General features: G+C 37.7%; 1 protein-coding gene across 1 annotated transcript; it reads right to left on the bottom strand.

Annotated features, from left to right (window-relative positions):
* Positions 1-5416: 5416 nt before the first annotated feature.
* tnfrsf13b (TNF receptor superfamily member 13B) lies at positions 5417-17580 on the bottom strand. Its single transcript, XM_079801688.1, has 4 exons — positions 17443-17580; positions 13175-13291; positions 9389-9655; positions 5417-7128 (listed from the first exon to the last, which is right to left on the bottom strand). The coding sequence occupies exons 1-4, from the start codon at positions 17555-17557 to the stop codon at positions 6923-6925; spliced, it is 705 nt and encodes a 234-aa protein (XP_079657814.1). The 5' UTR covers positions 17558-17580; the 3' UTR covers positions 5417-6922.
* Between the last annotated feature and the right edge of the window lie 7149 nt (positions 17581-24729).

Here is a 24729-nt window from a genome sequence, read left to right as displayed (position 1 = left end):
CCGACAACAGCACTAATTAAAATCCGCACCAGACCCGACCCGCTTAAAATAGAACCGACACCCGACCCGCACCCGCAATAAAATGTGATTTGAAATATCACATTATTGACACACTTACAAAAATGTTTATTGCCAGCATACAGAAGTTATTACACGACCATTAACACAAGGACAACTTCTGCCGGGAGCTTAACATGGCTTAATGTACTGTTATTAAGAGACCAAACTCAGTAAACATAATACTAATAACGTATACTATGTACAAAAAATCAGATGAGCCCAGAATATGAACGCAACGCGTAGCCTATAATTACACGTTAAACGTTTTCCTACCATAGAAAACCATTATAAAAAACACTTAACGTGGCTTAATGTAGGCCTACTAAGACAGTGTTATTAAGAGACCAAACTCAGGAAATATAACACAACTGTTCGATAGAACTGCTTGTGCTTGGTTTTGTTACCACGGTTATCTGCGTGCTTCCTCAGCGATGAAGTTCCACATTTGCGGCTATCTTTTCTTCAACTCCTCATGATCCATATGATCTTGACGGCTGCAGTGCAGGCAGAGCGCGCGCGCGGTTGTGATTCTTCTGTGAGGGCACGCGCGCGCAGCCACAGATGAACTGATATGGATTTGAAACTATTTTATCAACTTGGAATACAGGCAAGGCATATTTTTTTAGGAACACATCTACAATTTACATGCATATATTGTATATAGGCCTATATTCGTTTGCACGTGACTGTTTAAAAACCGTGTTTAGACCCGTGTTTCTCCCTTGTCCGACCCGACCCGCACCCGCATCCGACAAAGTAGGATGTTTTTCACCCGTTTCAGCAATATTCGCGGGTCACCCGTCCCGTGCAGGACTCTGGTGTGTGTGTGTGTGTGTGTGTGTGTGTGTGTGTGTGTGTGTGTGTGTGTGTGTGTGTGTGTGTGTGTGTGTGTGTTAGTGTGAGTGTGTGTGTGTGTGTGTGTGTGTGTGTGTGTGTGGCCAGGCCACCAACTGGCAGCAGGAAGTGTGTCACTTTCAAAAATGCTTTAATTCACTGTCTAGCTTTAAAAACATTCTAAACAATGTTTTATTCAAAATGTAAAAATGCAGAATGTTTTCTGTGATGGTAGGTTTAGGAGTAGGGGTAGTGTAGGGGGATAGAATGTACAGTTTGTACAGTATAAAAACCATTAAGTCTATGCAATGTCCTCTGCCTTTCCTTCCCCTCCCCCCTCACTCTCACTTTCTCACTGTGTGTGTGTGTGTTTGAAGGGGGGTTGGGGGTTAGCAACTAAAGCAAGCCTGTGTGTATGTGTGTGTGTGTGTGTGTGTGTGTGTGTGTGTGTGTGTGTGTGTGTGTGTGTGTGTGTGTGTGTGTGTGTGTGTGTTTGAAGGGGGGTGGGGGTTGGCAGCTTAAGCATGCCTCTCTGCCTGTGTATGTGTGTGTGTGTGTGTGTGTGTGTGTGTGTGTGTGTGTGTGTGTGTGTGTGTGTGTGTGTGTGTGTGTGTGTGTGTGTGTGTGTGTGTGTGTGTGTGTGTGTGTGTTAGTGATGCGCGGGTCGTCTCATAACCCGCGGGCCCCGCGGGTAACCTGCGGGTCGGGTTGGGGCGGGTTAAGAAATCTTCACTTATTTGCGGGGCGGGTTGGGGCGCATCATTAAAAACAAAATAAAAAAATCTATGTATGTTGCCTGCAATTCCCTATAGCCTATATAAAATATTTGGGAGTATCTATTTTCATATTTTATTAGGTTTTTTTGATAAGGTTACAATATGAAAGCCGTAGCAACGTAACTTGCATGATGTCCCCAAGCATTTGGCATCACGCGGCACGTCATGACAGCTGCGCGCCGAGCAGCTCCCACCACCGGCAGCCACGACAACAAAAACGGAGAGATAAAAGTGAAGATGGAAGACGAGGTGCTGGAGTCTAGCCGAAATAGATTAAACCCTGGTACAGTGGACGCCATTCTTTTTTTGCACAGCGAATGTAAACACGCTATGAACATTTCTGTGTGCTAAATAAAACAAAAGTTTAGTGGTTATGTAGCGTAGGCTATAAACTGCCTATACAAATCTGAAATAAAAAATGGTTAAGCCTTCAAGATCCAAACGCTACTTTGGTGAAAATTAAAGGTTGAAAATCTTTATCATTATCTTGTTATTAATATGACCTGATTTATGATTAATGGTCGCGGATGCGGGGCGGGGCGGGGCGGGTTTTAAAATTGATACACTGGTGAGGTGCGGGCTGGGGCGGGCCAAATAATTTCATAAAAGCAGGACCCGCGGGTTGGAAAAAAAGCCGACCCGCGCATCACTAGTGTGTGTGTGTGTGTGTGTGTGTGGGCATGTTTTTGTGAAATATCAGGACACAAATGTGTATAATGACATGGGTATTACAAAAAGAGGGTGAAATATGAGGACGTTCCCCATGTCCTCACTTTTCAAAATGCTTATAAATCACACAGAACAAGGTTTTTTTCACAGAAAGTGAACTGCACAGTCTCCTGTGAGGGCTAGGTTTAGGGGCAGTGTGTGTGTGTGTGTGTGTGTGTGTGTGTGTGTGTGTGTGTGTGTGTGTGTGTGTGTGTGTGTGTGTGTGTGTGTGTGTGTGTGTGTGTGTGTGTGTGTGTGTGTGTGTGTGATGGCTAGGTTTAGGGACAGGGGCAGTGTGTGTGTGTGTGTGTGTGTGTGTGTGTGATGGGTAGGTTTAGGGTCAGTGTAAGGGGATAGAAAATACGGTTTGTACAGTATAAAAACCATTACGCCTATGGAATGTCCTCACATTTCACAAAAACAAACATGTGTGTGTGTGTGTGTGTGTGTGTGTGTGCTTATGTGATTTATGAGGACACAAATTTGTATGATGACATGGGTATTACACTGGTATTACATGGTTTATGAGGACATTTTATGTGTCCAAAAAAATACCAGACTAAACAATGTTTTATTAAAAATGTAAATGCAGAATCTATTTTGAAGATAAAACTTATTCCTATAGTAAAATAAAGTTTCAGACAATGAAATAACAACTCTCTCCCACTGTTTAGATTTTTTTTAAAAATGTTTTTATTCAACCAGAATCTCACTCTGTTTGTCTAGCTATTTTTGTTAATCATCTTTAAGTGCACAAAACTATGAAAATATATGAAAGTGCGGCACAATGTGATATGCGCATCCCGATGCGCTTAAAGCAACATGGAGTCAGAGTGCGCAGTGCAGCGCGAGTGCACATTGAAAAGTTCACGGCATGAAGAGAAGATGAGCGTTGAGCGCACAAATCCTAGTCTACTATGTATATCGGTCCAAAAGGTCACTGATTATTCGTTCTTCATAGTTTTAAATTCCGGTTATTGTGCGTGTGATGCCTTGTGTTGTCACCCGGGTGGCGAGCACAACATCGTTCAGAAACCGCTAGATAAACTCCAGGAAGATAAATTATTTTATCTACATATCAAGTATTATAACGGGAATATATCATCTTGGAGTGAGCTTTACCGAGCAGCTGCTGACTGTAACCAAACGCGACGCGCAGTTTGAATGCGGAACGGAGAATAATGGACAGCTACAGCGGAGGAAAGACATTCATATGCTATGGAATGGCTTTAGATGACTTTGTACTAGCAAATCATAAAATACTAATAATGATTGCTGAATGATCATGTGACAATATATATTTCTGATGATTATTTAATTACCACGACATGCCTAATCTGAACAAGTGACTGCCTGTCTTGAGTTTTGTCGACAGACGGAGGTGGCACGAAATTTGACGGAGGCGGGAAAAACCATAGAAAAACCCTGCGGCCATTGTTTAAACTCATCCTTCTCCAAACAGGAGTCCGCAAATTTACATTTCTACATTTAGAGTCTGTTTCGCAACGTGTGGAGGGCGACAAATCACCAAACTGCGCATTTCGCAAAATACGTGACGTCACCCGTAGACGGTGCGCGCGCCCCGAGCTGATCTCACTGACCGAACACACCGTTTTTTTTTATATAGTTATGGGGATGAAAATAAAGATATTCATGAATACTTTTTTGGAGTCAAACTCTTTTGACAAAGCTTGAACAAAATTTAATACCTCATAAAATCGTGATTAAGACTTTTTAATACCTTTTAAGGGCCTTCATTTTCCAAAAATGGATTTATCAACTTTTAATACTTTTCAAGACCTCGCGGACACCCTGATATGCATATGAAGAGAAGTGTTAGAATAATACAACATCAGCATTTGAATGGTATTGTGAACTCATTCCAATTTGACCTTTGGCATCATCTGACATGAAATGAATTTAAATGTATTTGATCTCATAGATGTGGCTGTTGTGGTCATAGCAGCACCAACGCCTGCAGTTAATGTGGTGAATTCAGGTTACTTTGACATAGTCCTTTTATGTTTTCCCATTATAAATGCCTATTGCCTGCCGTGCACAGTTAAGCTGATGCCACTGGCTTGGGCCCGTCATCGCTGCTCGCAGCTTTAATTATTTTTGACTTTTTAAGTCTTAAAGGTCCCATGGCATGAAATTTTCATTTTATGAGGTATTTCAACATTAATATGAGTTCCCCTAGCCTGAATATTGTCCCCAAGTGGGTAGAAATGTTGATCGGTGTAAACCCGAGTTCTGGCTGTCTCTCTCTGCCTTTGAGAAAATGACAGGCCAGACGAGCCAATCCTGAAGTCTCCTGGTTTGACGTCCAAGCAGGAACGGTTTCCTCCCTTTCCTCCGCCCAGAGAATCTGCCACGCCCAAGCAAACGCTCGAGAGATCATGGCTTGTGAACGAGTGAATGCTGGCAGTTTCTCAGTGTTTGGATGTAGAAATGAAAACAGAAGTCTTTCTTCAGTTCCTTCTGATCTGTGATCAGTGATTTCTTATGTGTAGCTAATTATTTATTATTCGTGCACACACTGCAGCTTCTCTCTCTCCCGACAGAACGGTGTTTTCGTGTTTTCTATCTTGTGAGTCAGTGTTTTTGTACGTCCTCGTCGCGTCTATCGGTTCTAAAATGTGCATACAGTCGTGAGTTTCTGCTCAACATCGGCAGAGTCACATCTTTAGAGATAAACCTCACACACTCCGAAGCTCGGCCTTCAACATCCCCGACCCCCAGTACTGCATCTGCCCACAGCGGAGGCACCAAACGCGGGTGAGATTAAGCAGAAGGCGGGTAAGCGTGAGCATATTCGGGCTAGCCAGCTTTCCCCACAATAAACTGGATTACATTCGATTACTGCTGTTGTGTCTTTGTTTGCGCTGTGTACTCAACGCGCGTCACTGACGCTTTTATTTTATTTTAAAAATAATGCTATTATCAACACTTACTTTTAACTCGTTCATCTCGACAGCTGTAATGGTACTTTGCATGTGTTACAAAGTTGGTAATAATGATGAAGACGGACTCGGTGTGACTGAGACTCGTGTTTATTCAGAACTCTCAGATACAAACACAATAAACTCGCGCTGACTGACAGCGCTCTCACAACTCAGTAGTTACTATAAATAACTTTGTTAGCAATCGCTCCGTCTCCGTGATGTCCGGTTCGCGAACGATCTTCTTTTGAATCGGTTCTTTTTAGTGAACCGAATCAGTTCACCAAATCGGACTGAATCGTTCTAAACGGTTTGCGTCTCGAGTCAGCGCTGATCCATAATTTACTAAAGTTACTAACTTTCTGACATGAGTGACAGCCCCTCCGACTAGAAATAGACTAATAACCTGAAGTATATGCTGTAACTACAACAGTTCAGACATGCTGAGAGAACTGATGTGAAGTGAACTCAGGTCCATCCGTCTCTCTGGCAGCAGCTCGTGCCTCGTAGACCTCGTTAAACCACGCCCCCTCCGCTCATTTAAAATGCAAAGATGTCAGCCAATCACAACAGTGGGCGTTTTTACTGAAGTCTCACAGCAGACACGCCTCTTGAAGCAGGGCATTCAGCCACAGGGCAAACAGCAGTATAGAAAAAATGCCTTTTATTTCTAAATTATGACATTTTATGATGTAAAAGTCATACTAACAATATAAGTACACCTCAGGAAACATTATAAAATAATAGAAAAATGCCATGCCATGGGACCTTTAATTTTAACTTTTATATCATATATTCGGTTTAGTATGTCATAATGTGAACGTTTTGAGTATTTATTGACTTTTTATGTCATAATTGTATTTATTTTTTGTCATTATTTTGAATTAGTATGTCATAATTTTGCGTTTTCATTTTTACGACTTAGTTTGTCATTACTACTTAAAACTTAATTTTGACTTTTATGTCATAATTTCGATTTAGTATGTCATAATTTTGACTTTTTGTCATAATTTCAATTTAGTATGTCATAATTTAGACTTTTTATGTCATAATTTCGATTTAGTATGTCATAATTTTGACTTTTATGTCATATTTTCGATTTAGTATGTCATAATTTTGACTTTTTATGTCATAATTTCGATTTAGTATGTCATAATTTTGACTTTTTTTGTCATAATTTCGATTTAGTGTGTCATAATTTTGACTTTTTATGTCATAATTTTCGATTTAGTATGTCATAATTTTGACTTTTATGTCATAATTATGATTTACCAGAGCATGATTTTGTTTCTTATGTGGCAGAAATGGCCTCTTGACTACACTTTAAAAAACTAAATATAAGTATAGATATCTTATGTCTTTATTTGAAAGGATAGTGGAGAAGGAGATCAAATATGTTGTCATATTTTATAGTTAATAATGTCATATTGCTGATTGAAGTATGGATTTATGCGGTTGGTTTGGTTCATGGCTCAGTAAGTGAGTGTGAAAGATGAAGAGGACTTTAAAAGTGTGCTGTGCTCTAATAAATAGAACATTTATTCAAACTGAAATGACTTGTTTTTCCATAGGAATCCTTGAGTACAGTTTTGACATTAGTATTCAGATGCTGGTTTGAGTAGGTGAGCATATAATCCTGAAGGGCCGGCTCCTGTCGGAGTGTGTGTGTGTCGGCTCTCCGGCCTGCTGATGGAGTGTGTGTGAGGTCGCGGGGGGGTCACACTCAGAGAAGCAGTAAACACAGGTTTCTGTGGCCCTGGGCCGGTCCTGATCCGGACACACATCATCCGCTCCAGCCACCAGAGAATCTGAAACAACAGCCGCTTTCATTTACACACACACTAACACACACTCAATGTAGACTTTGAGGCCAACGCATAAATAGTGTAAAGAAGTATTGTTAATAAATGCATATTTTATATATGAAAAATAATGTTATATGACAAAATTATTAAATATTATAATAATACGACATGAAAATATAATTAATTATAATATATACGTTTACTACAGTCAGCCCAATTAAATAATTTCTAAAATATATGTTTGGAAAAATTATTCTAAATAGACTAAATTTTGAGAAAATATCTATACACATAAATAGTGTAGTTGTGTTAATAAAAAATAAACAGTATTTATATATATATATATATATATTATATGATTATTAATAATAAATTATTTAATAAATAATAAAGTGACAAAATATAATTCTATATTTTTTGGAGAAATATTAAATATGTTTTGAGATCCCAGCATAAATAAAATAGACAAGTACTGTTAATAAATACATAATTAAATACATGTTTCTAATATAAAAAATAATGTTATATGACTAAATGAATAAATATTATAATAATACAACATGAAAATATAATTAATTATAATATATACGTTTACTACAGTCAGCCCAATGAAACAATTTCTAAAATATATGTTTGGAAAAATTATTCTAAACAGAACATTTTGAGAAAATATCTATACACATAAATAGTGTAGAGAAATTGTGTTAATAAAAAAAACAAAAAAACATATATATTATTATTAATAAATTATTTAATAAATAATAATGTGACATAAAATATAATTCAATATTTTTTGGAGAAATATTAAATATGTTTTGAGATCCCAGCATAAATATAATAGACAAGTACTGTTAATAAATACATAATTAAATACATGTTTCTAATATCAAAAATAATGTTGTATGACAAAATGAATAAATATAATAATAATACAACATGAAAATATAATTCAGTATAATATGATTACTATATTTACAGTCAGCCCAATGACATTAAGATATAAGTTTGGAAACATTATAAATTAAAACAAAAACATTATTTTTGAGAACTATATAATGTTATGAGATTCCAGCATAAAGAGTGTAGAGATGTAGTTTTAATAAACAAATAAATATTTTATATATACAATGTTATATGACAATGATAATACTAATAATATGGCATTAAAAATAATTGTATTGTTTTCTGACAAAATTAGGAAATATAATAATAATATGACATTAAAATATATTTCAATATAATACAGTCAAAAATATTTTGTAAATATAAAGTTTTGAAATCCCATCATAAATAATAAAGAGGAGTACTGTTAATAAATAAATATTTTATTTAAAAAAAAATAATGGTATATATATATATATATACATACAGAATTAATAAAAAATAATTTTATGACAAAATAAATATAAATATTGAATAGAAGTAGTGTTAATAAATAAAAATTTTATTAAAAAAAATAATAATGGTATATATATATATATATATATACATACAGAATTAATAAAAAATAATTTTATGACAAAATAAATATAAATATTGAATAGAAGTAGTGTTAATAAATAAAAATATTTTATTTAAACAAAATAATGGTATATATATATATATACATACAGGATTAATAAAAAATAATTTTATGACAAAATAAATATAAATATTGAATAGGAGTAGTGTTAATAAATAAAAATATTTTATTTAAACAAAATAATGGTATATATATATATATATATATATATATATATATATATATTTTTTTTTTACATTTATTTATTTATATATATATATATATATATATATATATATATATATATATATATATATATATATATATATATATATATATATATATATATATAAAATTATTTTATGACAAAATTAAGAAATATAATAATAATATGACAGAAAATATAATTAAATATTTTTTGAGAAATATTGAAAAATGTTTGAGATCCCAGTATAAATAATATAGAGGACTATCGTTAATAATAGTTAAAAAAAAAATATATATAATAATAATAATAATACATATATATATATTATATATATTTATATATATATATATATATATATATATATATATATATATATATATATATATATATATATATATATATATATATATATATATATATATATATTAAAATATATGTGAATATATTTAGTATATATGTACAAAAAATATATAATGTACTATAATATCTAGTATCTATGGTCACTAAATAAATCCTGAATATGTTTTGAGGAGTGTTATGATTGTATGATTGACCTTTGGATGATTGTCCGTGTTTGTGGGGCTGCTGTTTCCTGGGCTCCGGCTGCTGGTGCTGGTTCTGGTGCTGGTTCTGGGCTCTCCTGAGCAGGAGCAGGATCGCCGCGGTCAGTGTGAACATCAGCACCGTCACACACACACCGAGCAGCGAGTACAGCAGCGCCTCCGAGTACAGCGCCGACCGGCCCACGGCGCGCCCTCTGCCGGGCACCAGCGGCACTGCGGACACGCCCACGGACACGCGCACGGGCCTCTGCGTCACGGCTGCACACACACGTGCGTTTTAGTGGTAGAACAGACACTTTGTTTTACAATTAAGTTGAGGGACATTTTTTTGTGTCCCCAGTTGGCTAAAGATCATGATTTATCTAAATTAGTCATAAATGTCTTAGTCTTTAATAACTAATATAACCACCATCTCTTTGCTTTAATGTGAAGTAGTACAGCTTGTATAACAGTGTAGATTTACTGTCCCCTCAAAATAACCCAACACAGCCATTAATGTCTAAACCGCTGGCAACTAAAGTGAAAATGTCCAAATTGGGACCAAAGTGTCCATATTTTGTGTGGCCACCATTATTTTCCAGCCCTGCCTTGTCTTTGTCCTGACACATCTGGACCAAAAGAGTTTATCTGGGTCTCATCAGAACACAGGACATCCAGTCATCCATGGCCTCAGTCTCATCTTCAGCTCTGAGAGCGGCCATCTTTAGAAGAGTCTGTATGGCCACCATTCTGCACTCGGAAAAATGCTGGGTTAAAAACAACCCAGCATGAATGGGTTGTTTTAACCCAGTGAATGGGTTGTTTTAACCCAGTGAATGGGTTGTTTTAACCCAGCAATTGGGTTGTTTTAACCCAGCAAATGGGTTGTTTTAACCCAGTGAATGTGTTGTTTTAACCCTGCGGTTGGATTGTTTTAACCCAGCGATTGGGTTGTTTTAACTCTGCGAATGGGTTGTTTTAACCCTGCAGTTGGATTGTTTTAACCCAGCGATTGGGTTGTTTTAACCCAGCAAATGGGTTGTTTTAACTCTGCGAATGGGTTGTTTTAACCCTGCAGTTGGATTGTTTTAACCCAGCGATTGGGTTGTTTTAACCCAGCAAATGGGTTGTTTTAACCCAGTAATTGGGTTGCTTTAACCCAGCATGAATGGGTTGTTTTAACCCAGCGATTGTGTTGTTTTAACCCAGTGAATGGGTTGTTTTAACCCAGCAATTGGGTTGTTTTAACCCAGCAAATGGGTTGTTTTAACCCAGCAAATGGGTTGTTTTAACCTAGTAATTGGGTTGTTTTAACCCAGTGAATGTGTTGTTTTAACCCTGCGGTTGGATTGTTTTAACCCAGCGATTGGGTTGTTTTAACCCTGCGATTGGGTTGTTTTAACCCTGCAGTTGGATTGTTTTAACCCAGCAAATGGGTTGTTTTAACCCAGTAATTGGGTTGCTTTAACCCAGCATGAATGGGTTGTTTTAACCCAGCGATTGTGTTGTTTTAACCCAGTGAATGGGTTGTTTAAACCCAGCGAATGGGTTGTTTTAACCCAGCAAATGGGTTGTTTTAACCCAGCAAATGGGTTGTTTTAACCCAGCAAATGGGTTGTTTTAACCCAGTAATTGGGTTGTTTTAACCCAGTGAATGTGTTGTTTTAACCCTGCGGTTGGATTGTTTTAACCCTGCGATTGGGTTGTTTTAACCCTGCAGTTGGATTGTTTTAACCCAGCGATTGGGTTGTTTTAACCCAGTTAATGGGTTATTTTAACCCAGCGATTGAGTTGTTTTAACCCAGCGATTGAGTTGTTTTAACCCTGCGATTGGGTTGTTTTAACCCTGCAGTTGGATTGTTTTAACCCAGCGATTGGGTTGTTTTAGCCCAGTTAATGGGTTATTTTAACCCTGCGATTGGGTTGTTTTAACCCAGCGACTGGGTTGTTTTAACCCAGCGAATGGTTGTTTTAACCAAGCATGAATGGGTTGTTTTAACCCAGTGAATGGGTTGTTTTAACCCAGCATGAATGGGTTGTTTTAACCCAGTGAATGGGTTGCTTTAACCCAGCGAATGGGTTGTTTTAACCCAGCGATAGTGTTGTTTCAACCCAGTGAATGGGTTGTTTTAACCAAGCATGAATGGGTTGTTTAAACCCAGCGAATGGGAGGCTTTAACCCAGCGAATGGGTTGTTTTAACCCAGCGATAGTGTTGTTTCAACCCAGTGAATATGTTGTTTTAACCAAGCATGAATGGGTTGTTTTAACCCAGCATGAATGGTTTGTTTTAACCCAGGGAATGAGTTGTTTTAACCCAACGAATGGGTTGTTTTAACCCAGCTATTGTGTTGTTTTAACCCAGGGAATGGGTTATTTTAACCCAGCGATTGGGTTGTTTTAACCCAGCGATTGTGTTCTATTAACCCAGCGATTATGTTGCTTTAACCCAGCTATTGTGTTGTTTTAACCCAGCGATTGTGTTGTTTTAACCCAGCGATTGTGTTGTTTTAACCCAGCTATTGTGTTGTTTTAACCCAGGGAATGGGTTGTTTTAACCCAGCGGTTGTGTTGTTTTAACCCAGCGATTGTGTTGTTTTAACCCAGCTATTGTGTTGTTTTAACCCAGGGAATGGGTTGTTTTAACCCAGCGATTGTGTTGTTTTAACCCAGCTATTGTGTTGTTTTAACCCAGGGAATGGGTTGTTTTAACCCAGCGATTGTGTTGTTTTAACCCAGGGAATGGGTTGTTTTAACCCAGCGATTGTGTTGTTTTAACCCAGCTATTGTGTTGTTTTAACCCAGGGAATGGGTTGTTTTAACCCAGGGATTGTGTTGTTTTAACCCAGCTATTGTGTTGTTTTAACCCAGCGAATGGGTTGTTTTAACCCAGGGATTGTGTTGTTTTAACCCAGCTATTGTGTTGTTTTAACCCAGGGAATGGGTTGTTTTAACCCAGCGATTGTGTTGTTTTAACCCAGGGAATGGGTTGTTTTAACCCAGGAATTGTGTTGTTTTAACCCAGCTATTGTGTTGTTTTAACCCAGCGAATGGGTTGTTTTAACCCAGGGAATGGGTTGTTTTAACCCAGCGATTGTGTTGTTTTAACCCAGCGAATGGGTTGTTTTAACCCAGCGAATGGGTTGTTTTAACCCAGCGATTGTGTTGTTTTAACCCAGCGAATGGGTTGTTTTAACCCAGCGATTGTGTTGTTTTAACCCAGCGAATGGGTTGTTTTAACCCAGGGAATGGGTTGTTTTAACCCAGCGATTGTGTTGTTTTAACCCAGCGAATGGGTTGTTTTAACCCAGCGAATGGGTTGTTTTAACCCAGCGAATGGGTTGTTTTAACCCAGCTATTGTGTTGTTTTAACCCAGGGAATGGGTTGTTTTAACCCAGCGATTGTGTTGTTTTAACCCAGGGAATGGGTTGTTTTAACCCAGCGATTGTGTTGTTTTAACCCAGTCAGTGTGAGAGAGTGTTAGAGCGATAACACCAAACTCAACACACCTGCTCCCCATTCACACCTGAGCCCTTGTAACACTAACGAGTCACATGACACTGGGAGGGAAAATGGCTAATTGGGCCCGATTTGGACATTTTCACTTTATTTGCAGCGGTTTAGACATTAATGGCTGTGTTGAGTTATTTTGAGGGGACAGTAAATCTACACTGTTATACAAGCTGTACACTTCACATTGAAGCAAAGTGTCATGTATTAGTAATGAGCTCAGAGATGTTTGAGGTCATGTGACTCGTTCCTCAGTGAGTCCTGAGGAAGTACACACACTTTACTCACTCTTGCACGCATCTGAGCAGGCGGAGGGGTGACTTCCACACAGCTCAGAGCACTTCAGACACTTCTTCAGCAGGCGGTCGTAGAACTGACCCGACACGGCTTTACACCTCCAGGCCACTGCGGACACACACACACACACACACACACACACACACACACACACACACACACACACACACACACACACACACACACACACACACACACACACACACACACACACACACACACACACACACACACACACACACACACACACACACACACACACACACACACACACACACACACACACACACACACACACACGTCCTTCAGCAGGCAGAACATCACCTCATGAGCAGAGGTGGACAGTAACTAAGTACATTTACTTGAGTACTGTACTTATACGCTTTTTGAGTATCTGTACTTTCCTTGAGTAGTATTTTTTCTGGAAACGTATGAATTTTACTTTACTACATTTGAAAGGCAAATATTGTACTTTTTACTCCACTACATTTCTATCAAGGCCCTTGAAGTAGAAAGTCAGTGGATGATTTGTTTTCTTCTTTAAAACGTAATTTTTTTTTAGTTTGTTTTTTGTGCAGACAGCCTGTCAGTAATCACTCTTGTAGGATCACATGAAGTTCAATGATTTCCAAGTATTTTTTGAACACTAATCAATTGATGGCAAAATAGAAGGAGGCAGTTCCCAGACGCAGAACCATGGTCATACTTCAAAGTTCAAATTCAGAAAAGCAGACGTGGATAAGTCTGAAAAAGTGCACACAGAAAGCTGCCTCTCAGACGCCAGACCACAAGAACTGAAGTTTAGCCTATTGAATCTACTCAAATCTTATTATAGTCAATTAAAACTAAAACAATTCAGATACCTAAAATGTTATAGTCAAAAGACTAAACTAAATCAAAATTTGCTGTCAAAATTAACATTGGTATGAGTTATGATTGGTCAAATGATTTTTATAGATTTACCCGCCAAGTTGCCATAGCCTGGATACAGCGCTAACGCATAGCGTTCCACAATGATGTTAGTTAGCATGCAAAAGCGTAGTTGGGCTAATAATTTTAAAGGGTTAGTTCACCCAAAAATGAAAATTCTGTCATTAATTACTGAGCCTCATGTGGTTGGACACCCGTCAGACCTCCGTTCATCTTCAGACACAAATGAAGATATTTTAGTTGAAATCTGATGCTCTGAAAGGCCTCCATTGGCTCAATGCACTTTACACTCTCAAGATCCTTAAAGACACTAAAGACTAAAGTTACAAAGTCCATCTCACTACAGTGGCTCTACAATAACTTTATGAATCGGCGAGAATAGTTTTTGTGCGCAAAAAAACCCTAAATAACGACTTATATAGTGATGACGATTTCAAAACACGGCCTCATGAAGCTTCGAAGCGTTATGAATCAGTGAGTCGAAACATGATTCGGATCGCGTGTCAAACCACCAAACTGCTGAAATTTGGCGATTCAAACTGCTGAATCGACTCACTGATTCATAACGCTCTGAACCGCTGAATCGACTCACTGATTCATAACGCTCTGAACCGCTGAATCGACTCACTGATTCATAACGCTTCGAAGCTTCATGATGCTGTGTTTTGAAATCGTCATCACTATATAAGTCGTTATTTAGGGTTTTTTTGCGCACAAAAACTATTCTCGCCTCTTCATAAAGTTATTGTAGAACCACTGTAGTGAGATGGACTTTGTAACTTTAGTCTTTAGTGTCTTTTAAGGGTCTTGAGAGTGTAAAGTGGAGCCAATGGAGGCCTTTCAGAGCATCAGCTTTACACTAAAATATCTTCATTTGTGTCTGAAGATGAACGGAGGTCTGACGGGTGTCCAACCACATGAGGGTCAGTCATTAATGACAGAATTTATATTTTTGGGTGAACTAACCCTTTAACTGAAGTCCTTTCAGAAATATGTTTTTACATAATCCTGTCAGATAAACACAATGTAGAAACCTTTCTTTTCCAGTATGATTTTGACTTTGATAAGAGCTTTGTAACTTTTAAGCAAGTATTTAAATGAGTTCAAGGTATGCTAGCATGTCCACCATGATGGAACAGTGCATTCATACAACAATGCAACAATAATAAAATAATGCGTTTACTTTTACTGTGAGTAACTGTGTTTACTTTTGATACTTAAAGGGTTAGATCACCCAAAAATGAAAATTCTTTCATTAATTACTTACCCTCATGTCGTTGGACACCCGTCAGACCTCCGTTCATCTTCAGACACAAATGAAGATATTTTAGTGTAAATCTGATGCTGAGAAAGGCTTCAGATAGGCCTCCATTGGCATTCAGTACATTTACACTCACAAGACCCATAAAAGGCACTAAAAACGTCGTTACAAAGTCCATCTCACCACAGTGACTCTACAATAATTTTACGATGCGACGACAATAGTTTTTGTGTGGAAAAAAAATCAAAATAACGCCTTTATCCAGCTTGTTCTTGTCTTCCGTGTGTGTCTCCACGACGCATGCGCGAGAATATGACGCAGATCCGGCGTTCGGACACATGACCCAGAAGAGATTTGTTTACAAGCAGAGGAAGACGCGCGTATCTCAGCTGTTGAATTCTACATTGATCGTGCTTTAGGTCTCGGTGTAGTTCTCAAAATGGGGCTAAAGTGGCATTTCATGGATCCCCGAACGCCGGATCTGCGTCATATTCTCGCGCATGCGTCGTGGAGACACACACGGAAGACAAGAAGAGGTTGAATAAAGTCGTTATTTTGATTTTTTTTTTCGCACAAAAACTATTGTCGTCGCATCGTAAAATTATTGTAGAGTCACTGTGGTGAGATGGACTTTGTAACGTCGTTTTTAGTGCCTTTTATGGGTCTTGTGAGTGTAAATGTACTGAATGCCAATGGAGGCCTATCTGAAGCCTTTCTCAGCATCAGCTTTACACTAAAATATCTTCATTTGTGTCTGAAGATGAACGGAGGTCTGACGGGTGTCCAACCACATGAGGGTCAGTCATTAATGACAGAATTTATATTTTTGGGTGAACTAACCCTTTAACTGAAGTCCTTTCAGAAATATGTTTTTACATAATCCTGTCAGATAAACACAATGTAGAAACCTTTCTTTTCCAGTATGATTTTGACTTTGATAAGAGCTTTGTAACTTTTAAGCAAGTATTTAAATGAGTTCAAGGTATGCTAGCATGTCCACCATGATGGAACAGTGCATTCATACAACAATGCAACAATAATAAAATAATGCGTTTACTTTTACTGTGAGTAACTGTGTTTACTTTTGATACTTAAAGGGTTAGATCACCCAAAAATGAAAATTCTTTCATTAATTACTTACCCTCATGTCGTTGGACACCCGTCAGACCTCCGTTCATCTTCAGACACAAATGAAGATATTTTAGTGTAAATCTGATGCTGAGAAAGGCTTCAGATAGGCCTCCATTGGCATTCAGTACATTTACACTCACAAGACCCATAAAAGGCACTAAAAACGTCGTTACAAAGTCCATCTCACCACAGTGACTCTACAATAATTTTACGATGCGACGACAATAGTTTTTGTGTGGAAAAAAAATCAAAATAACGCCTTTATCCAGCTTGTTCTTGTCTTCCGTGTGTGTCTCCACGACGCATGCGCGAGAATATGACGCAGATCCGGCGTTCGGACACATGACCCAGAAGAGATTTGTTTACAAGCAGAGGAAGACGCGCGTATCTAAGCTGTTGAATTCTACATTGATCGTGCTTTAGGTCTCGGTGTAGTTCTCAAAATGGGGTTAGAGTGTGCATTTCATGGATCCCCTACGTCATATTCTCGCGCATGCGTCGTGAAGACACACACGGAAGACAAGAAGAGGTTGAATAAAGTCGTTATTTTGATTTTTTTTTGCGCACAAAAACTATTGTCGTCGCATCGTAAGATTATTGTAGAGTCACTGTGGTGAGATGGACTTTGTAACGTCGTTTTAAGTGCCTTTTATGGGTCTTGTGAGTGTCAATGTACTGAATGCCAATGGAGGCCTATCTGAAGCCTTTCTCAGCATCAGCTTTACACTAAAATATCTTCATTTGTGTCTGAAGATGAACGGAGGTCTGAAGGGTGTCGAACGACATGAGGGTGAGGAATTAATGACAGAATTTTCATTTTTGGGTGAACTAACCCTTTAAGTACTTTTAAAAGCAAGTACTTCTGTACTTTTACTCAAGTAATGGAGTTGTGTAGTTTGTCCACCTCTGCTCATGAGCTACAGACAGTGTAACTCACCGCAGTGTTCAGAGCAGCGTGTGAGAACCACAGGGTTGTGACAGATCAGACTGCAGGACACACACTCCTGCACCAGCCGGTCCTTGTACTGGCCCTCTCCACAGCGCTGTGCCATCGCTCAGGCCCCGGAGAACACCTGCACAGACCCCGGGTTAGGGATGAAACGATTACCGGTTTCACGATAAACCACGATAAAATTTAGTAACGGTTAGTAATATTTTCATTCAACGTTCCCAGCTGGTGGAACGATCTGCCCACCGCCATCCGAAATGCGGATTCATTGACAACATTCAAAAGTCAACTAAAAACTCATCTCTTCCGTGAGCACTTAACCTCCTAAAAAAAACAACAACAACTTTCCTTTCCTCTTTTCCTCCTCTTTCCCGCCCTACTCTAGCCTGTGCTACACTGAGAAATGTACACGGACCAAGTATTTCAGGCACTTGTTGCGCTCACTCGACTCTTCACGACCAATCGCTTATTGTACCCCCAAGTTTTAAGTCGCTTTGGATAAAAGCGTCTGCTAAATGCATAAATGTAAATGTAATATCGTATAAAATTTAATTATCATTAAAACCTTGTGTGATTATCACGATTGTGAAAACTCGCGGTAAATCTTGTCCAGTCAGCGTCAGTCTGGCGCACCGCTGTTTTTGAATGAGAAGAAATGGCAGAAGGCAGTGACAGGACTCATGGGATTGTTGAGCCTCTAAAAGGACCAAATCTGAGGTGTGGTCATATTTTGGCTTTTACAAAAGTCCTGAGGGAAACTTAATGGAAGATGGTCACCCTGTGTGCAGAACATGCCAGAATAAAGTCGCTGTAATAGGGGGAACCACTTCAAAACTACGAACGCAAGGCAAGTGGAGTTTGACCTCAATACCAAAACTACGCCTGGGAAATTATAACGTGAAGCGAACGAACAAATTCAGACAAGACTAGTGTGACATTTAAGGGATAATAATCAGGGCTTGACATTAACAACCGCCATTTGCGGGTGTAACGTTATCTCGGCTGCACACTAGCCACTCTGCTGTTGAACTTATTATAGTATTCTCAAAAGCCATCTGTTATAATCGCGTTGCGCATTATAACCAATCACACGTTGTAACGGTTCAGTTTAATTGTAAAAAGGTGATTGTGGTTATATGCTGACCTTCAAGCGCCCTCTTGTGGCAAAGATTGTGTATGGTAACTTCCGCAGCCTATGACTCGTGTTGAGTTGAGTTCACTTCATTATGTATGCGTCATGGCTGAAGAGCGGCTCGTGCGGTGAAGTCGTGGCCTCATAAGGCTGTAATTTGTCACATAAACATGACGTTTAGTAGGTTTAAGATGTTTGACAGTAAATGTATCTATCTAGAGATTATTAATGTTGCTAAAAACTAAATGTAAAGTGCAAAGTATGAGCATTAGGTAGCGCCATATGCTAGCGGTCTTTTGTTATGATTATTAGGCTAATTTGGAGTTGTGATGTCGAGCAATTACTTAAAACTTGTACAATATACGAATATAATTACCACATGCATATGACAATGTGACGTTTAGTGCATAATGTGTAGATTTAATGTTTCTTTGAATGCCTATTTTGGCAGTAAATACTGCTCAGTTGAATATGTACTTTGCACTTTGAATATAAGTTGAGAACAATCTAATTGCTGTATTTTCTGTTTGTTTACAGTTTTACAATATTAAAATTAAACGAGATATGATTCAATCTACTGGAAGATTAAAAGCCATGAACCAACATCTCGCCTGTTCACTGTCTGTCTAGCTCAGGGGTGTCCAAAGTCGGTCCTGGAGGGCCACTGTCCTGCAGAGTTTAGCTCCAACTTGCCTCAACACACCTGTCTGGAAGTTTCTAGTATGTCTAATAAGACCTTGATTAGCTGGTACAGGTGTGTTTAATTGGGGTTGAAGCTAAACTCTGCAGGACAGTGGCCCTCCAGGATCAGGATTGGACACCCCTGGTCTAGCTGGATAGAGAAGTTACATCTAGTGAGGACAGAACACACGTGTTTCTATTATGAATGCAATGTCTCATGCTGCGTTCACACCAAACGCGAATTGAGCGTCAGGCGCGAGTGATTTCAATGTTAAGTCAATGGAAAGGCGCGTTGAAGCGCGTCTGGAGGTCCCGCGGCGCGGAAGGCGCGTTACGCGCGGCGCGAAGGACGCGAAAAATCCGCTTCATTCGCGCGTCCAGTTCGCGCGAATGGCGCGAATTGGACGCGAATTGAGCGTCTTGCGCGATACGCGCGTTACACGCGAATGGTGCTTTTGTGCATTCACGCGTTTGAAGCGAATTCGCGTCTGACGCCCGAGTTGAAAAATTTGAACTTTGGCGTCAATTCGCGCCGCGTTAACCAATCAGGAGCCTGCTCGCTGCTGTCACGTGGTAAAGTGACGTGTATGAGAAACCCTGCATAAATTAAAAACAGTACTATTGTGTCACAAAATGTAGTTTTAAGACGTTTTCAGGTGGGAATGTAGTTGTTTAAAGCTCAAATCTGTGGTTTATTTATAAAGAGAGCGCCTATTTAAAAAAAAATAATCTTGTGTTTTTGGAGTTGTGAGATCCAGGCGATCACCGGGCAATCACTGCTCATAACCCCGGCGAAGGCAGCCTTTCCTCGGCCAGTCCTTCTGGCGTCTGCCGCTGGCTCTGATGTCCTGTAGTGGTTCGTTTTGTGTAGATCTAACGGCCGAGCTTTGCTCTCATGAATCTATAATTTGTTGTCTGCCAAATCGTTTTGACTGAGGGCAAAGAGAAGTTTAATAACTTTATATTTTAAGGATATTTAAATATACATGTACTGAAGATGATGTAGGAGTTGCCTGGACCACATTTGTGTGGCTATTAATGCTTAATATATATGTTTAATAAAAATGAAAAGAGGCAGAGTGGTGTTTTATGACATATTTCTCCTGGAGTGCCTTGAACGCGCGTCAATTTCGCTTCAAACGCTCGATTTCTACGCGCGTCCAATTCTCTGCGGACGCGCGAATGCATTCAAAATGTTCGCGCGTGAAACTAGGCGCGGTAGACGCGATTTTGACGCTCAATTCGCGTTTGGTGTGAACGCAGCATCATAATCAGAGGCGTTCAGATTAGTGGAGTTACGTTCAGAGCGCGCGCCGCTCTCACGCTGAAATCTACACTAAAAGCAGAGATATAAACGTGTGATGTATGCAGGAGATTCACTCATCATACAGTGTTTCACTGTTTCTGTTCTATTTCAGCAGCGAAAATTGTTTAAAAAACACAGCAGAACCACAGCGCATCTGATATGACTGGCATAACGCTGGCGAATTTAGGGACCGTCTCTAAAGTTACATACAACATTGGTAACGTTTCAAACTTCAATAGCATTTGAAGAGAATGACCAGGGCCGGCCCTGACCAATTTGCTGCCCTAGGCAAGATTTTACTTGGTGCCCCTTGTATCAAGGTTTAGCTCTACACATTATCATTCTAAGTTGTGGAAACACTCGTACTGTTTTATTTTTGTAATGCATTGATGTTTTATTTTTATTGTTGTTTTATATGATGTCCAGTCCATTCTACCCCATCATTATGTGGGGTATCATTATGCTATCACAAATAGCAAGAGTAATTGCATCCAACATTCATGCACAAACTATTCATTGAGAACTAGCAAAAGTGTTTGTTTTCCAGTAGATTATGAGCAAACTATGAGCATTCATGCTTTCACCAGGAATTCAACTGAGAAATTTTGATATTTAATGTGAATTTTACATAAAATGTTGCCATTTTAAATAAACCTGTATATAAATATCATTACTAATTTCGGCAAATACATTTTAAAATTGCTATACACCCCCTTAAAACTGCACAACTAAAGTGATATTACATGCGTTTAATATTTTTATATTATTTATTTTTTACAAAATCACACTGGCTGTGACCTCTGGAGAACCCAGAACAGCTGCTTGCATAAAGTTTAAGGTAAAAATAACTGGAATTAATTAGCAAACATTAGTATTTTACTACTATGCAATTAAATAAACTGTTCATTAACTGTTCAACTAATTTGCCTACATCCCTTTACTTCTGTCTTTACACAGCAAAAAATGCTCTTCTTATTTAGAATCTTTTTCTTGTTTCCAGTCCAAATATCTAAAATTTCTTAAATCAAGGTGCATTTACTAGATGAGTAAAATGACATACTTCATTTTGATTTTATTTTCAAGTAAACAAGAAAAATGTCTTGAGTTTTTGCTTAAAACAAGCAAAATTATCTGCCAATGGGGTGAGAAAAATAATCTTATTTCTGTTTGGGACAGAAACAAGATTATTTTTCCACTCCATTGGCAGATAATTTCGCTTGTTTTAAGCAAAAACTCACTTCATTTTGATTTTATTTTCAAGAAAACAAGAAAACTATCTTCTGTCATTTAACTTATCTAGTAAATGCACCTTCAACCTTGATTTCGGAATTTTAGATATTTAGACTAGAAACAAGACACAAATACTACGTAAGAACAGCAGTGTATCCCTTATCTTCCCTGCATCAGAGGGCTTCTGTCTTTTTTTAGACACTTCAATTCGGCCATCCGTCATAAATAATCAGGCAACTTACACCGTGTCAACACCTGGCGCGAACGGCCAAGCACCCTAAAAAATGAAAGCAACCTTGTCTGCGTTGGATGCGGCGAGAGGCGACGCGACACAACAAATTCCCCTAACGATAAACTGATCGCGCGTTGTATTTCTGACGCACTTCAAGTAGATCGGCGGGGGGAGATTGATGAGGCGGACCGGAAAGATGCGGGGACTTAGTTACGTTTTTTTGCGCTTTATTTGGTAATATTTCAAATTAATATTAATAAAATAGTATCAGTAATACATTTTGGCGCCCCAATGGATGAGTGGCGCCCCTAGCATTTGCCTATTCCGCCTTTGCCACGGGCCGGCCCTGAGAATGACAGTCATAAAACTGACTGTAAAGTGATAATTTAGGTTTCAGGTATGATGCACATATTTTGATATTTAATAAAATAAACTATCAAATCATATGGAAATATGGATATGCATTATTTCACTAGGATAGGCCTACTGTTTGGGCTCTTACACAAAATAGTATGCTATAGATTTAAATGCAACACTGATGAGAATATTGCTTGAGAATATATTTACAGAGATAATATTAGAGATTATATTTACGACAAATTATTATTTATGCGTTAAGCGTTGCTATTGACGACGGCCATTATAAGGAAGGACATCCCACAGAATCTATCTTAAAAAAGTGCATAGAGCTGCTTGATTTATTTGTTGTTTGTTGATTTTCAAATATAAAACTTGTTTAAATGTTTTAAGTGTGTGCATCTGTTCTTTTGAACACTTTCTTCTCATTTGAAGAAAACCGTGATAATATTGATAACCGTGATAATTTTGGTCACTATAATCGTGATGTTAAATTTCCATGCCGTTTCATCCCTACCCCGGTTGATATCAACGAGCTTTCTGAGTGAAACACTTCTGCCTTTGACAAATGAACGTTTCTTTTCTCATGTCGATCTCATCTCTCAGTAGAAGCTGATCTTCAAATGACTCATGATTCAGCTGAACATTAATGAATGGATGAGGACAAAAATTACATTGAACTAAAATATTTATATTTATATGTGATGTGCTTGATTGACATAAAATTATATATATACTAGGGCTGTCAAAAGATTAATCGCGATTAATCGCATCCAAAATAAAAGTTTGTGTTTACATAATATATGTGTGTGTACTCTGTTAATTATTATTTATATATAAATACACACACATTCATGTATATATTTAAGAAATATTTGCATGTACTGTATATTCATTTATATAATCTCTAATATATATACATATAAATGTTTTATATATAAAAATAATATTTTTTCTTAAATATATACATGCTTGTGTGTGTATTTATATATAAATAATAATTAACAGAGTACACACACATATATTATGTAAACACAAACTTTTATTTTGGATGCGATTAATCGCGATTAATGTTTTGACAGCCCTAATATATACTGTATATATATATATATATATATATATATATATATATATATATATATATATATATATATATATATATATATATAAACTATAGATAATCTTTTGTTCGTTTTACGTTGAACTTAAATATTTATTATATTATATGTATAACTGATACAGTATGTATGTATTTTAAATTACCTAAAATATTTATTTATTTATAAACAATACTTCACTATTTATGCGGGGAGATACATAATAATAATGCATTCATTTGTACCTGTTTACACACACACACACACACATACACATACACACACACACAAACACACATACAAATATAACACACACTCACACACATATATACACACACATGCGCACACACACACACACACACACACACACACACACACACACACACACACACACACACACACACACACACACACACACACACATACATATATATATATACATATATACACACACACACACATATATACATATATACACACACATGCCTATATATATATACACACACACACACACACAAACACACATACAAATATAAATATATACACACACTCACACACACATATATATACACACACATGCGCACACACACATGCGCACACACACACACACACACACACACACACACACACACACACACACACACACACACACACACACACACACACACACACACACACACACACACACACACACATACATATATATATATACACATATACACACACACACACATCCATATATATATATATATATATATATATATATATATATATATATATATTAGTGGTGGGCATCGATTAACTAATTAACTAAAAAAAATGAACTAATTAATCGCACTTTTTTATGTAATTAATCGCGATTAATCGCAAGTTTTAATATTTTACGTTTTTAATATTTTGATATTGTAATAATTTCAGTTACTTTCCAAATTAATGTATAAACAATTTAAAGACAGCATATTTTAAATATGTGTTGTATTGTCATATTTTTATGAATGAAGGCCAATAACTGATACTAAAGTCTCTATGAAACATTAATGACATTACATTACAGTATCACTGAAAGCTCCCAATTTCAACATTTATTAGGCTTTAAAAAAACTACTTTTAATTTAAGTGAACTTAAAACAATCTTTACATAAACCCAAAATAATAAATGTTAGGCTATATTTACCCATGGCCTTCCCTGTTATACATATACAGAAATGTAATAGTTATCTTTCTTAACTGCATAAATAAT

This window comes from Gobio gobio (assembly GCF_949357685.1).
Source record: "Gobio gobio genome assembly, chromosome: 20".
Taxonomy (NCBI): Eukaryota; Metazoa; Chordata; class Actinopteri; order Cypriniformes; family Gobionidae; genus Gobio; species Gobio gobio.
This window is presented reverse-complemented; position numbering and strand designations above follow the sequence as displayed.

What these genes read in the sequence shown, in the direction of transcription:
- tnfrsf13b (XM_079801688.1), bottom strand. Translation starts at nt 17,557, where the DNA reads ATGGCACAGCGCTGTGGAGAGGGCCAGTACAAGGACCGGCTGGTGCAG. An exon ending in CTGCTCAGATGCGTGCAAGA is followed by an intron (nt 9,656 to 13,174) that starts GTGAGTAAAGTG and finishes GTGTGTGTGCAG; the next exon opens with CCGTGACGCAGAGGCCCGTG. An exon ending in ACACGGACAATCATCCAAAG is followed by an intron (nt 7,129 to 9,388) that starts GTCAATCATACA and finishes CTGTTGTTTCAG; the next exon opens with ATTCTCTGGTGGCTGGAGCG.